The 13,192-nt window shown below is 44.1% G+C and overlaps 1 protein-coding gene across 4 annotated transcripts in view; it reads right to left on the bottom strand.

Moving 5' to 3' along the window:
• Positions 1–607: 607 nt before the first annotated feature.
• Positions 608–13,192, bottom strand: part of grm1b (glutamate receptor, metabotropic 1b) — a 23,519-nt gene continuing 10,934 nt past the window's right edge. For all 4 annotated transcript variants that reach the window (XM_048227276.1, XM_048227278.1, XM_048227279.1 and 1 more), the window contains 5 exons: positions 11,705–11,951; positions 11,244–11,412; positions 9,371–9,497; positions 4,658–5,585; positions 608–3,161 (listed from right to left, as the gene is read on the bottom strand). In XM_048227276.1, the coding sequence (XP_048083233.1) occupies positions 2,291–3,161; positions 4,658–5,585; positions 9,371–9,497; positions 11,244–11,412; positions 11,705–11,951 (2,342 nt within the window). In that variant the 3' untranslated portion in view covers positions 608–2,290. The remainder of the gene's footprint in view (positions 3,162–4,657; positions 5,586–9,370; positions 9,498–11,243; positions 11,413–11,704; positions 11,952–13,192) is intronic.

Here is a 13,192-nt window from a genome sequence, read left to right as displayed (position 1 = left end):
GAATTGCGCAGAGATTCGGCCTCAGCACCACTGTTGCACTCAATTGCATTCGTATAGTCTCGGCATTCGTATGGTTCTGCAGATGCTTTTTGCCGACACATTTTAAAAAGCAAAGGCTTGTTGTCGCTCACATGCGCGCGCAGGCACCTGCTGACCCTGGCTTTATCCGTGCTCCATAACCCGGCTGAGCCTCAGGCACCTTTTGTCTTCTGCCAAGAAGCAGCTATCAGTAGGGCCCTGAAAACACGATGGAGCCAAACATCTGTGCCCCTCTGATCAACCCAGCCCTCCAGGATTGATCAGACAGTTAACACAATGGAAGGCCTATACAATCACATGTTACGGACTAGCATAATGTAGAGCTAAATACAAGCTCTGCATCAAAATGATGGCTGATTGGTATCTCTTGATTAAATATTCCAAACAAGCCAGCACACTTTTACTACATTGATTTTTGTTGACCTGTGGGGATATCTGAAGGGATGCATAACTCAAACAACGACAGGCCCTCTCAGCACCTCTTAAGTAATCAATAAAAATACAGTATGATTTAAATTACTTGAAGACGTTAGATAACAGCTTTTGATAAGAACTCCTGAGGACGAAATTTTACAAAAAATATTTAATATCATTTACTTTGACAAAACACTTTAATTTTTAATCGTAGCTATGACAAGGTGGTGATGCTCTTGAAATGATACAAATACCCATGTTTTCAATAACACATGGCGTTATTACTGAGTCTAGATTTGATAGGCTACACATCAATTTATTTTACAAAATCATCATAGCATTGATTAAGTTTTAATATATCATCTTCACAACTAAGATACTGACTCAGACTAACACTACTTAATGTATACCCTAAAAGTTACCCCAACACAAGCCTATACATTCAATATTTTATGACAAGTCAGTATTAATATTCATATTATTATTATTATCATCTTAAAATATTCAGAAATCTCATTAAAAACATACAATTAGGAAGAAACCATAATCTCATGTGTATCATAATATTACAAATGTTAGAAAATAAATTAGATAAATTAATGTAACAATGACATTGACAGTAGGTAGGTTGGCACTTAAACAATATCTCTAGTTTGCCATGTCTGTAATGTTTATCTAAATGGCATGTATACTATATTCTATAAACTGTATACCCCAATTTGCTACCACATGTACAGTTGGCATTATTTCAAAAGAATGTGATGCTATATTTTCAATACAGACTGGTGTTTCAGTTTTAGTATTCATTTTATAAGCTGTTTACATAAAATATATACTGTTTACTTCCTTCACTTTGTTGAAAATGAATCATGTTATTGCACCGAATGTAATAATCACTTTCCAAAACAGATTAAAATTCTTTATACAGCGCATCTTTGCATTCTCATATGAAATATTTTCACAGGAATTAACTGTCCCTTTCGTAAAAAAAGCCATCATGTTTTTCAAAAAGAGGATAGCATGTCTAAGAAATCATTTGTATTTTACGATCATAAAAAGTAAAAATGGCTGTGTCTGAATATGTGCAACTAATATAATCCCTATCTGTCGATCTTTATCTTACTCCTAATCTAACTCACACGTTTGGTTCTGAAAGGTTCCGTCCTTTAATATAAATGACAGTGAACATTCATACATAGCACAACCTGGAACAGACACGGCCCAACCCAATCATTTTTCACATGAACACATTGCAACTGCTACTAATACTGTGTCCTGAAAAGGCTTCATGACCTTTGGATTAGTCTCATTCTCAACTACTAGAAATACGGTCACAACTGAGCCCTAATCTGAACTGTCACACTGAAATATGTGTGTGCAGTGTATGTACTTATGAATTGCAAATGTCTGTGAATGACTGTGACTGTGAGTGTGTCTGTCTGTGTGTGTGTGTATGTGTGAATGCCCCTCTGTGCACGTGTATATTCATGCCTATGTGAGTATGCATATGAGTGTATTTGTGTCTTATTATGAGGAAATGATGGTGTATGACTATGTCTGTGCATGTTTCCATAAGAAATAAGTGCTATGCATCATTCTAGCTTAAAACTTCTGACAAGGTGTAAATTGATAAGGGGAAAGAAGGAGTAGAAACAAAAGAGAGGCGCAGTGACAACTGTTCATTGGGGCTGAAAGTCTGATCTTGTGAGTAAAAGTTCAGCTGGTTTCTGTAAACACTATATTGTTCTGATCATGATTGTAGTATCCTTTCCGAACTTTCTAACAGAGGGTAAATGAAATGGTGCGTTGCACTGAACACATGGAGATCTTGCCCAGTTCACAGCGTAGAGGAGCTCTGTTTATAGTCTCTCAAGATGACCGACGCGTAGGTCATACTCGGAGGAGTGCACAACACCGACTCCGAGACGGGCGAGCTGGGCATGGGGCTCCCGGAGCCCGCCGAATCTCGGAAAGGGGAGGGCGGCATCAGCGCCAGCGAATCCTCCATCGCCATCTTGATGTTGACCAGCTCCTCCTCGTCGTGGATCTGGGCGTTGTCGTACATGTAGCCGTGGAGGAGGCCGAAGCGCTCCCCCTCGCCCTCCACCTCCTCGTCCTCCAGCGGGGAGGTGGGCTCGCTGTACTCGCCCAGGTGCAGCGGCTGGGACTGGATGAGGTGCGGGGATTGGTGATAGACCGGCCGGCCGCCGTTGCCGGGCAGACTGATCATGTCGCTCCGGTGGGGGTTGGGGCTGGGGATGGGGCTAGGGCAGAAGAGGGACACGCTCTCGTGCGGGGAGTGGGCGCTGAGGTGCAGGGGGGGAGGGAGGGGGCTGCTCGGAGGCAGCTCGGGGGCGAAGAACGGATCCAGGTCTGCCCCCCCTCCTCCGCCCGCCTGCTGCGCGTGGGGTGGCGGCCGTGGCGACGGCTGGACGAGGGCCGTCATGGGGGGGCTAGGCGGAGGGGGGTTGTATCGGAGTGGCTCGCCCTCTTCCTCCTCAGCCACGTTGTACAGAGTCTTGGTGCTGAGGTCTGAGTAGTCCAGGCCAGAGCCTTGGCAGGTATTAGTTAAGGGTTTGATGACTGCTGTCTGATTGGAGCTGGTCTCGGGCTTCCGCACATGAACTGATAGTCTGTGCCACATGTGCTCTCCTTTCGGAGGATGTCTTGAACCTGGTTCAGACCATGACACAGACTTTCCATTAGAACTATGAACAGAATAAAGACAGCTGTTATTTCACAGGAACCCAGAAAGGTGAAGACATAAAACATTTCTGGTTCATGTAAAAAACATAATACTTTTTTTATTGCTGTCCAGCAAGAACTCACACAAAATACTATTGAGTAATGAGTTATAAAATGTAACTCTACACAAAAAGATTGACATAAACTATTTATTTAGAAGTTTTGTTTAGAAGTTGACTGTGTCAGGTCAATAATTGATGGTAAGCTGATCCAATTTTCAGCTTCTGTGGAGTTTCTGCTCCATCAAACTACTTTTAATTAATGATGAAAAACTTCCATAACTCAAACTCAGCTCAGCCTGAACCCTGTTGCTGCATCCTCCTGGGACATCTGGGCTTTAATTGCATTCAACCCTGCCAATGAAAGATGTCTGTGGGAGACTTTAATTGAGGCCTGACCTTAAGAGGCCTAACCCCTGTCTGGAGCACAGCCTGAATTAATCAGGAGCTTCCAACCTGCTTCCCCGAGGATCAGCAGCAAGCGGGTAAGCAACAGATAGGCGAGGTGCGTCTTTAGCAACAGATAGGTGAGGTGTGTCGCTAGCAACAGATAGGTGAGGTGTGTCGCTAGCAACAGATAGGTGAGGTGCGTCTCTAGCAACAAATGGGTGAGGTGCAACAGATAGGTGAGGTGCGTCTCTAGCAACAAATGGGTGAGGTACGTCTTTAGCAACAGATAGGTGAGGTGCAACAGATAGGTGAGGTGCGTCTCTGGTAACAGACAGGTGAGGTGCATCTCTAGCAACAAATGGGTGAGGTACGTCTCTAGCAACAGATAGGTGAGGTGCATCTCTAGCAACAGTTAGGTGAGGTGCGTCTCTAGCAACAAATGGGTGAGGTACGTCTCTAGCAACAGATAGGTGAGGTGCAACAGATAGGTGAGGTGCGTCTCTGGTAACAGACAGGTGAGGTGCGTCTCTAGCAACAAATGGGTGAGGTACGTCTCTAGCAACAGATAGGTGAGGTGTGTCTCTGGTAACAGACAGGTGAGGTGCGTCTCTAGCAACAAATAGGTGAGGTACGTCTCTAGCAACAGATAGGTGAGGTGCGTCTCTAGCAACAGTTAGGTGAGGTGCGTCTCTAGCAACAAATGGGTGAGGTGCGTCTCTAGCAACAGTTAGGTGAGGTGCGTCTCTAGCAACAAATGGGTGAGGTACGTCTCTAGCAACAGATAGGTAAGGTGCGGTGCATCTCTAGCAACAAATGGGTGAGGTAGGTCTCTAGCAACAGATAGGTTAAGTGCGTCTCTAGCAACAAATGGGTGAGGTGTGTCTCTAGCAACAGATAAGTGAGGTGCAACAGATAAGTGAGGTGTGTCTCTAGCAACAGATAGATGAGGTGCGTCTCTAGCAACAGATAGGTGAGGTGCAACAGATAGGTGAGGTGCGTCTCTCCGCTGCTCAGGCTGGCTGGTTAGCGAGCTCAGGAAGATTGGGGTGGGGCGGGACAGGGAGACTTACTTGGTACCAGAGCCATCCTTCTTCCTTTTGAACATGTTGATGAGACTGTTGCTGCGGCAGGCGATCTTGCCATCGCCCACGTGCATGCGCACCACATCCGAGGTGGTAAAAGCGCTGCGGACATTGCGCTCGGGCTTGGCGAGGATGATGTACATCTTGGGTGTGAACATGCAGCTCAGCGCCACGGTGACGCTCAAGCTGACGGAGAAGGAGGTGGTAATTATCTTGTAGTTGGAGCCAAAGTAGATGGGCACGAAGGCCAGCCAGATGATGCAGGTGGTGTACATGGTGAAGGCGATGTACTTGGCCTCGTTGAAGTTGGCCGGCACGTTGCGCGTCTTGAAGGCGTAGTAGGTGCAGCTGAGGATGAGGAGGCCGTTGTAGCCCAGTGGCGCCACCATGCCCACGTTGGACGTGTTGCAGATGAGGAAGACCTCGCGGATGTTGGGGTAGAACTTGACCGGTGACGGTGGCTCCAGGATGATGAGCGTGACCTCCAGTGTGAGCTGGATGCTGATGAGGACGGAGGCGATGACCACCTGCGCCCAGGCGCTCATGAAGCGCGGCTTGCGCGTGCAGATCTTCTTCTTGCTGCCGGCCAGGATGCGGGCGATGCGATTGGTCTTGGTGACCAGTGCCGAGTAGCACATGGACGAGGAGAGGCCCACTAGGAGGCGCTGCAGGTAGCAGGAGGCCACAGTCGGCCGGGCGATCAGCGTGAAGGGGCAGATGTAGCCCAGGAAGATGCCGGCCAGGATGATGTAGCACAGCTCGCGGCTCGACGACTTGACCACCGGAGTGTCCTTGTAGAGGATGAAGATGAAGGTGACGAAGCTGGTGACCAAGATGCCGAGGCAGGAGAACACCACGGCCACGATGGACTCAGGATTGCTCCACTCCAGGTACCGCAGGGTGATGGGCTCACAGACTGGACACACAGAGCAAACAAGAGAAACGTGTTATTTAGGTGTGCTATTGAGGAAGCATAAATATGCATGCTTGAAAAGTTTCTAATGAATAAATGGATAACATTGTCTGAGATGATGAAATAATGATTTGGTAATCATGAATATGAAGTGAATTGCAACGTTCAAAGTGAGTGCATCAGTGATTTTCCAGAGCTGAGAAGAAATATACATCTCCAAAATGTGCCAACTGATGTCAAGTAGGGCATATTCTTGTGAGGAGTCTATGTTAAAAAATCATGACAAATGTAACTGAAGTGTCACAGTTTTTATGTTTTTCAGTCAGAGCTGAAGACAAAAGCATGTCAGAGTGATTGAAGAAGACCCGGATCTCTTCCCGTACATATGACCCAGACCCGCTGAGAGCAGTGCCATTATATATTTATACTCATAAAAATACTGAAGCAGCCCAGGGAGGGTGCTGGGACCCGCTCTCGTGCACAGTTGGCCATGAATTAAAAATGGCCGTGGAATTTTTCTTTGGATTGCCACGCTGCTTTTCTGCTATAAAATCCATGCCTGTGTCGGTGCCCACTCCAATGCACCAAAAAGCTGAAGTAGGTTTCCAGTCCAACTAAAAATAAACAGGTCCTCTCTCCGCGGAGGACCGGCCAGTGAGATGGAGCCCGGCCCAGCGAAAGGGACGCTACTGCAGCAGAGTGCAACAGAGCCGGAGTGTCCGTCCACCAGCGGTGCTCTACTTACGGCCTTAATGCTGCTCTACTACAGCCACTAGACCAGATGCTGGTCAAATACTGTTATTGCTATTTGAGCAAACAGCTGACAAAATGTTTCTTTCTGTTTGGTCATGTACCAGTTAAATACTGGTTCCGATTTGAATAGCATTAAATGAAATAGGCCTACAGTAAATGCTCTCACACATACTGTGGACTTATTCTATCTGCTCTCTTTGCAGTTTGTCAGATTGACTGAATGAATGCTTTGCACTTATTTTTCTTGTAGCATGATTGTTGTTCCTCAGTTGCATGTTGCTTAGAATAAAAGTGTCTAAATGAACGTAAATGTAAATGTAGGCTAATTCAATTCAGTGTATGATTGGTGGAAAAGTAACTGAATGGACAATAACATTCAACTTGAGGCTGTTTCCACTGATGGCTGTGTTGAGTACTTCAGCTAAACTGTTTATTCTATCTAACAGCTATTGTAGAAGATCCCCTGAGATGAAAACAGGCTCTGGCATGGTCCCAGGCTCAGTAATCGGCAACAGTAGTTAACACGGTCAGGCTGTTTGAACAAATAAGGCTAGATCCAAAGAGACATATACGCTTGCCTGCCAATTATTTTGTGTGTGCAGAGCACATTAACTGGAGGGATTTATGTACTAGAGACCTGCCAGTTAGCAAGACATTAGCACAGCTTACATCACCTTCACCATCACCTCCTCTTCTAGAAAATTACTGAGGCAAGTTTTGACCAAGTGTACTGCCTTCAGGCTACTGTGTCAATGCAGGTGTTTTGGTAAGGTATTCTGAGCTAAAAATTAGATTATATTTTCTATCTATCTATCTATCTATCTATCTATCTATCTATTTAGTTATAGTAATCTTTTTATTTGGTAGGTTGCCTAACCTGGAAAAAGATTAGAACAGTAACTCACACACACACCTCACACTCCTGAACACACATCCTCCTTGGCTACAATGCAACATAAATGTAAATGGATGAGATTGCTGATTGAATTTATACCCTGCACAATCCAAAGGTAAATGTTTTAACCAAATGCCATTGACCTCTTCTTGATCTGTTGTCCCAGCAAATGGTGAAATATATTTTGTTTTGTTCTGTTGTTTTCCAGTATTTACTCAGGTGGATATTTTGTTGTTTTTCCAGCGTTTGGTCAGGTAGATATTTTGTTGTTTTCTCAGGCCTATTAGTCCCCACATTACAGTTTTTCTCAGTCACTTTGGTGCATTTCTTAGATCAAATGACTAACTACTAATACAATCTCCACATTTTTTTTTGTGCATGCTACACCCTTTTGCAGGTAATCCACTGTGTGGTCTGTACAAATTGTTTCGAGAAATGTAACGTTAATGATGATTTAAGAATGCATCAATGCGACTGAGAAAAACTGTAATAATGCTAACGTATTTCAGTAAGTTATTATTCAGATTTACTCTCACATTTCCTGAATTAACATTAATTAAATACAATCATTTACATGGCACGTAATTCCTCATAAATACCACATAATTACTTTATTTGTTTAATGGATTCAAAGTGACTGAACTGACTTTATGTTTTAATGGAGTTGAGCTTCATCAGAGGAGTTCTAGTATGTTTTCTACATGTTTACTAATGTGTTTTCCTTGATGCAGACAATACTAAAATAAACCAGACAATAGTGTCATCCTGTCAGTAACGTCAGCTGAGATTCACAGTGTTTTCATCAATAATGTTGGAATGTTAATGCTAAGGTTAATCTGTGGCAAAATGCGACAATGTGAAAAAAAAAAACCAAGCTGTCAAAGCCAAATATTAATCTAATCCCCATCAGCCCCTTTGTTTGCCTCACCACTCTCTCTCTCACTGTATCACTGCCAGATTTGTATTCCTCATAGATTTCCTGTTTTCCTTTTTGCCACACCGTTTGATCTGCACCTGTCATGCTTTGTCTCTGTCATTTAGAGCTCAACCTTGAGGTGAGTGACAGGTGGCCCGCATTGCAAATGACATCCCTTCTGACAGGGTTAACTCTGGTGGATACATCTGCTGCAACACCCCTCTGAGTTACGCTGGCTTCTTATACAGGAGATCCAAGATGATGCTGAACACACCTATGCATATAGGGCATCCTGTAAAGATGCTGCATTGTCTTTGAGCGTTATGGAGGGCCTTTGAAAATAGGACAGGCTGCTGGAGTGTGAAGTGGGCCTGTCAGGTGAGCAGGAGCAGGAGGAGCAGGAGGAGGCTGGGAGGGAGAGTCTCCGTGACGATGATGAATGGCCTTCAAGTGCCATGGGAAAGCTCTGGAAATAGGACATTACGGGTTCACCACCTAGAGGCTGACCATGCTAATGGTACAGGCTGGAGCTATCGCACATGGAGAGAGACAGCCTAATGTCCTCCCTCCTCTCCTCTCCTCTCTCTGTGTGTCTGCCCCGCTTCACGGCTGAAGACCCCCACACACACACACATTCACACGCTTTTCAAGATAATCGTTAGCGATTCGTGTGAGTCATTCAGATCACTGGGAGAATGTGTCTAACTGAACCGAGGGGCAGCAGTGTGCCACGTTAGACTGTCCTGAGATCAGGCTTTCAGCATATTATGTCCAATTATGGGAGCACCGAGAACATTTTCAGTGACAGCATAGCAATAACACTGCTGCAAATGTCTAGTTGAGATTTTGTTCCACGGACAACGTTTTGGATCAAGTCACAAGTAAGTGACAAGGACAATCGTCCCAGCAGGCAATAAACACCAGAAAATACAACTGCGCTGCTAAGCTCCTTATGGTAATTTTCGAAACACAGACTTGCTGTTAATGGATGCAGATGGATTTAGCATGACAGTGGTGAAAGTATCAAGATGCCTAAAAGCACTCTGGAGGGATATATTGGCAGACACTGAGAGAGGATGTGGCAGAAATTAAGTGACAGAGTGAAAAAAAGAAGAAATAAAAGTAATGTACTTAACATACGTTCATAGAGAGTTCATAAAGAATGGGCATCCTTCCAATCACAGACAGAGAGAGAGAGAGAGGTGTGGCTCTGCTGTAGCCTACCTTGGAGCTCCTCGTCTGGCCACCAGCCCAGGTCGCAGGCCTTGCAGGTGAACTCATCCTGGACGTACTCATTATCCTTGCAGGCAGTGCAGATCCAACAGCAGCTCACCTCCCCTTTCCTTATCACCTGCACAGGAGAGTCAAGGCATCAGAAGCTTACTCAACGTTGCAATGCTTACCATGTCTTTGGAGGATTTGTTGTCATTGAGTGCATTGTTATCTAGTATACTCTAGAACAAATGATCTGGTGAGATCCACGTCACTTTTACACATTTATAAACTGGAGCATTTCAAATGAGGTTAATTATTTGCCGATTAATATATATGATCAAGATTGTGATATGCATTCATGATCACCCATCTTATTTTAGATCTTGTTTATACATTAACCATGTAATTGCATGTAATCCTATAAAACTATAGCAATTACAGTGTAATAGCAATGTAACTATAGTACTGTATAGCAATGTAACTATACTACAGTATAGCACTGTAGTATAGTTACAGTATAATAGCTATAGAGCGTAACATAAGTAGCACAGGAGTGACAAAAAGCTACATACTCTCCACATTGACCCTAAGCTCTTGTAGTTCCACTGGTGAACCTCAGTGCTGATAATCATGTACCCTACATCTACTCTGATTCACTCTGATGAAAAAGGGCTTCCCAGATGAATACAATATAAATGCAGCCCCTGCCTGCTGCTACAGTACCTGCCATCTCCCCCTCTATTCTCTATTCAATCAAGTCCTGAGCTGTAATAGTTAACACTTCACACACCTCGTGGTTGCGTTAATGAACTCAGTCTGGATCAGGGTAGTGAAATGCTGTGAACCACGGAGAACAAGGCCAATTAACCTTGGCGATGACCTTGATCTCCACTGAGCCATAACTACATGATTGCATAGCCTGAGAGTCATGACAGAGTAATTCTGCAGGTTTGCAGTGCTTAACTACTAGCTACTACAAAATATTATTAACTAGAATACATAATACAAGGCCATGTCATTTCTTATCACTATCTTATGTGATCATGTAAACAATATTCAGACCAAAACAATTGCACCCTATGCTATGACACTTTTTAAGTAGATATGTTTTCTCCTTTACTCACCCCATGGCAACTTCTATCCCCCCTTAAGCTGCTGCTCTAGTAATATAGCCATACAAAGGCAAACCCAAAAAGCACATGCAGATGTTGCTCAAGTGTTTTTGAACACAAAACACACACACATCACACACACACACACACACACGCACACACACACAAACAGACACACACACACACACACACACACACACACACACACACACACACACACACACACACACACACACACACACACACACACAGACATACTCCCCCCAATGTTGACTCCATGGCTACAGCCTTGTTTCAGTGATAGACTTTTCAACACTGTAAGGTTGTGTGTGCTAGTAGTCATTGCGTCATTGCACATTGTCATTGCACATTTTTCTATGGAGAGGATTGAATTGTTGAATTGTTCTGCTTTCAGCACAGAATAAACTGCAAGTATACAAATGAAAACTATATGCGTTCAATTTTAAATTTCATATTTTCACAGACTCAAATAAATTGTCCTCTTGAAGAGCTAACTAAATATTATATTGTTTGCTCAACAAATTCAACATGTAAGAAAGTTTTCAGATTAGCTTTTCCACAGGGCTTTCCAGGGGCTTAGCTGAATCAGGGAAAGGTCTAGAAGGATTCTGTTGAATAAGGTGCAGCAGAACTGCAATGAGCAGCATGACTGTGGGGGATAAGACTAAAAGGATCTTTAGCAAGGTTTAAGACTGGAGGCTTGCAGAACCTCAGGAGGTCCACAGGCTGAAGGGCAGCCGAGGGCTTACCTTGATCTCGCCCTTGGAGCAGGGCTCGCTGCAGACGGAGCGGACCATCTCGCTGCGGTTCATCTGGATCATGGTGTCGTCGATGCTCAGGATGCCCTCGTGCCAATAGCCCACGTTGATGTAGTCAAAAACACCTCCATCCGCATATTGCAGGTTCATGATGTCATACCTGATGGGGAGACAACGATGTGCCATCAACACATGGATACTTCCTAACTCGACTTTTGGCAAAACACTTACAAAGGTAACATACGTGGTGTTTTCGACTTTAAAATGGCCTTTTCTCTCCAATAAAAATGATGAAGAGGACACAACACTTTTTATTTTCAACATTTTCACAAGTCTATACGCAACAACTGGAAACAAGTCCCAGTCCAGGCGTTATTTATAAGGTGAATTTGGGTCAAATTATACCAGGCTATGTGATCAGATCCCTGAATGTCAGTTTTCCCCAAACTCACCTGCCAGGTGAGTCACCATTCTGATCGAACCGCACGTCTTCCCCGGAAATGCCCGAGAAGGTCGTCTGAAGCAGGAAGTCGAGGAGTTTGCTGCCGTCGATGGGGTCCATGGCCTCACACAGTCCACCCTCACCATCGCACAGGTGCTGGTGCATGTCGTGGAGGCCATGAGCCATGGCATAGATGGCATTGATGACAAACCCCATTTTACTGTCCTGCACATAGTTGTCTTCCAGGCTCTCGTAACCTGGCAAGGAGACAAGGATGCTGATTAGAACTGGGGCTTAGGGGTGACATTTTGTATGTTTTTTTTTTTAAATACTGCATAATTACCCATGTTTGGTTACACAATAATACCATGCTATAAAACCAGCAAAAACACTGCAGAATTATAGCATCTGATCAACAAAAAACAAAAGCTGTATTAGTTCACATTAATGAGGAGACCACGGTTAAAAAGGTTTCAACGATATTTTAACCTTGGGGGGGTTAAAATGAGGGTACAGCTTCAAGCCTCTTCTTTACACAGCCAAAAAAACATATGCTGCTACAGTGTGCAAATGAGATAAGAGGTGATGATAGGGTGTCCAAAGAGCTGTGCCGGAGCCATAGGCAGCAGAGCACACTGGTCTGCTTTCTGTGGGAATGCGCATCAAAGGAGACGCAGCCATAAAATAGCGCATCAAAGGCACGCTTGTTACCATGGAGCAGGAAAACCGTTTCTGTGACCCAACTCAGCATTTAATTAGTAATGGACATTATGGTGACATTATTATTAATTGAGAAAGCATATTAAACATTTATTTGTGTACTCCTGTGCCCTTACCCCCCCTCTCACCCCTTTGTGAGACCCGAGGCTTTGTCTGGGAAAAAAATAATAAGACAGAGGGCGAAAAAACAACAGAGAGGTCTTTCAAAGGACACCCTATCAATTAACAAGCCTATTTGACGTCAAGCCGGCTAGAAGCACTAACAAGCATTTAGCTGATATTTGTGTGATTTATGTTTTTTCCAACACCACACTGTATGACAGTTCTCCACACAAGTTGCTGCATAAAATACTTTAAAATTCAAATGGCATGCTGAATCATCTGGTTTTAGGTATTCTCTTCTTCCTCCAGAGTATTGTACCCATATGTCTTCTATCGAATGAATGTTAATAGGCAGAGGCGATCTACAAATGATACCCCCATTAACACCAGATATCAACTACAGTAAAGCATTGCACTCTGGGAAGCAAGCGCAGGGGGTGGGGTGTGGTGGGGGAAGTGCTACATGGACCAAGACATGCAGTGTTGTCGCTGCCCTACTTTCTGAAATCTTCAAAGCAAACTGTGATGTATTATTTTTCATAAGACTTTATTGATGTAGGCGACCTCCTTTTAAATAAACTTGATTATGTCAATCCCTGAGGACAGCAGTGTGGCAAAGTTGCTTATGCAGATACACTGATAGCGAACGGGTCAAATCAACCCAATGCCTGTTCTC

Source organism: Alosa alosa, chromosome 19, assembly GCF_017589495.1.
Source record: "Alosa alosa isolate M-15738 ecotype Scorff River chromosome 19, AALO_Geno_1.1, whole genome shotgun sequence".
In the NCBI taxonomy this organism is placed as follows: domain Eukaryota; kingdom Metazoa; phylum Chordata; class Actinopteri; order Clupeiformes; family Clupeidae; genus Alosa; species Alosa alosa.
Note: the sequence above shows the minus strand (reverse complement) of the source record. Positions and strands in the feature narration are given on the sequence as shown.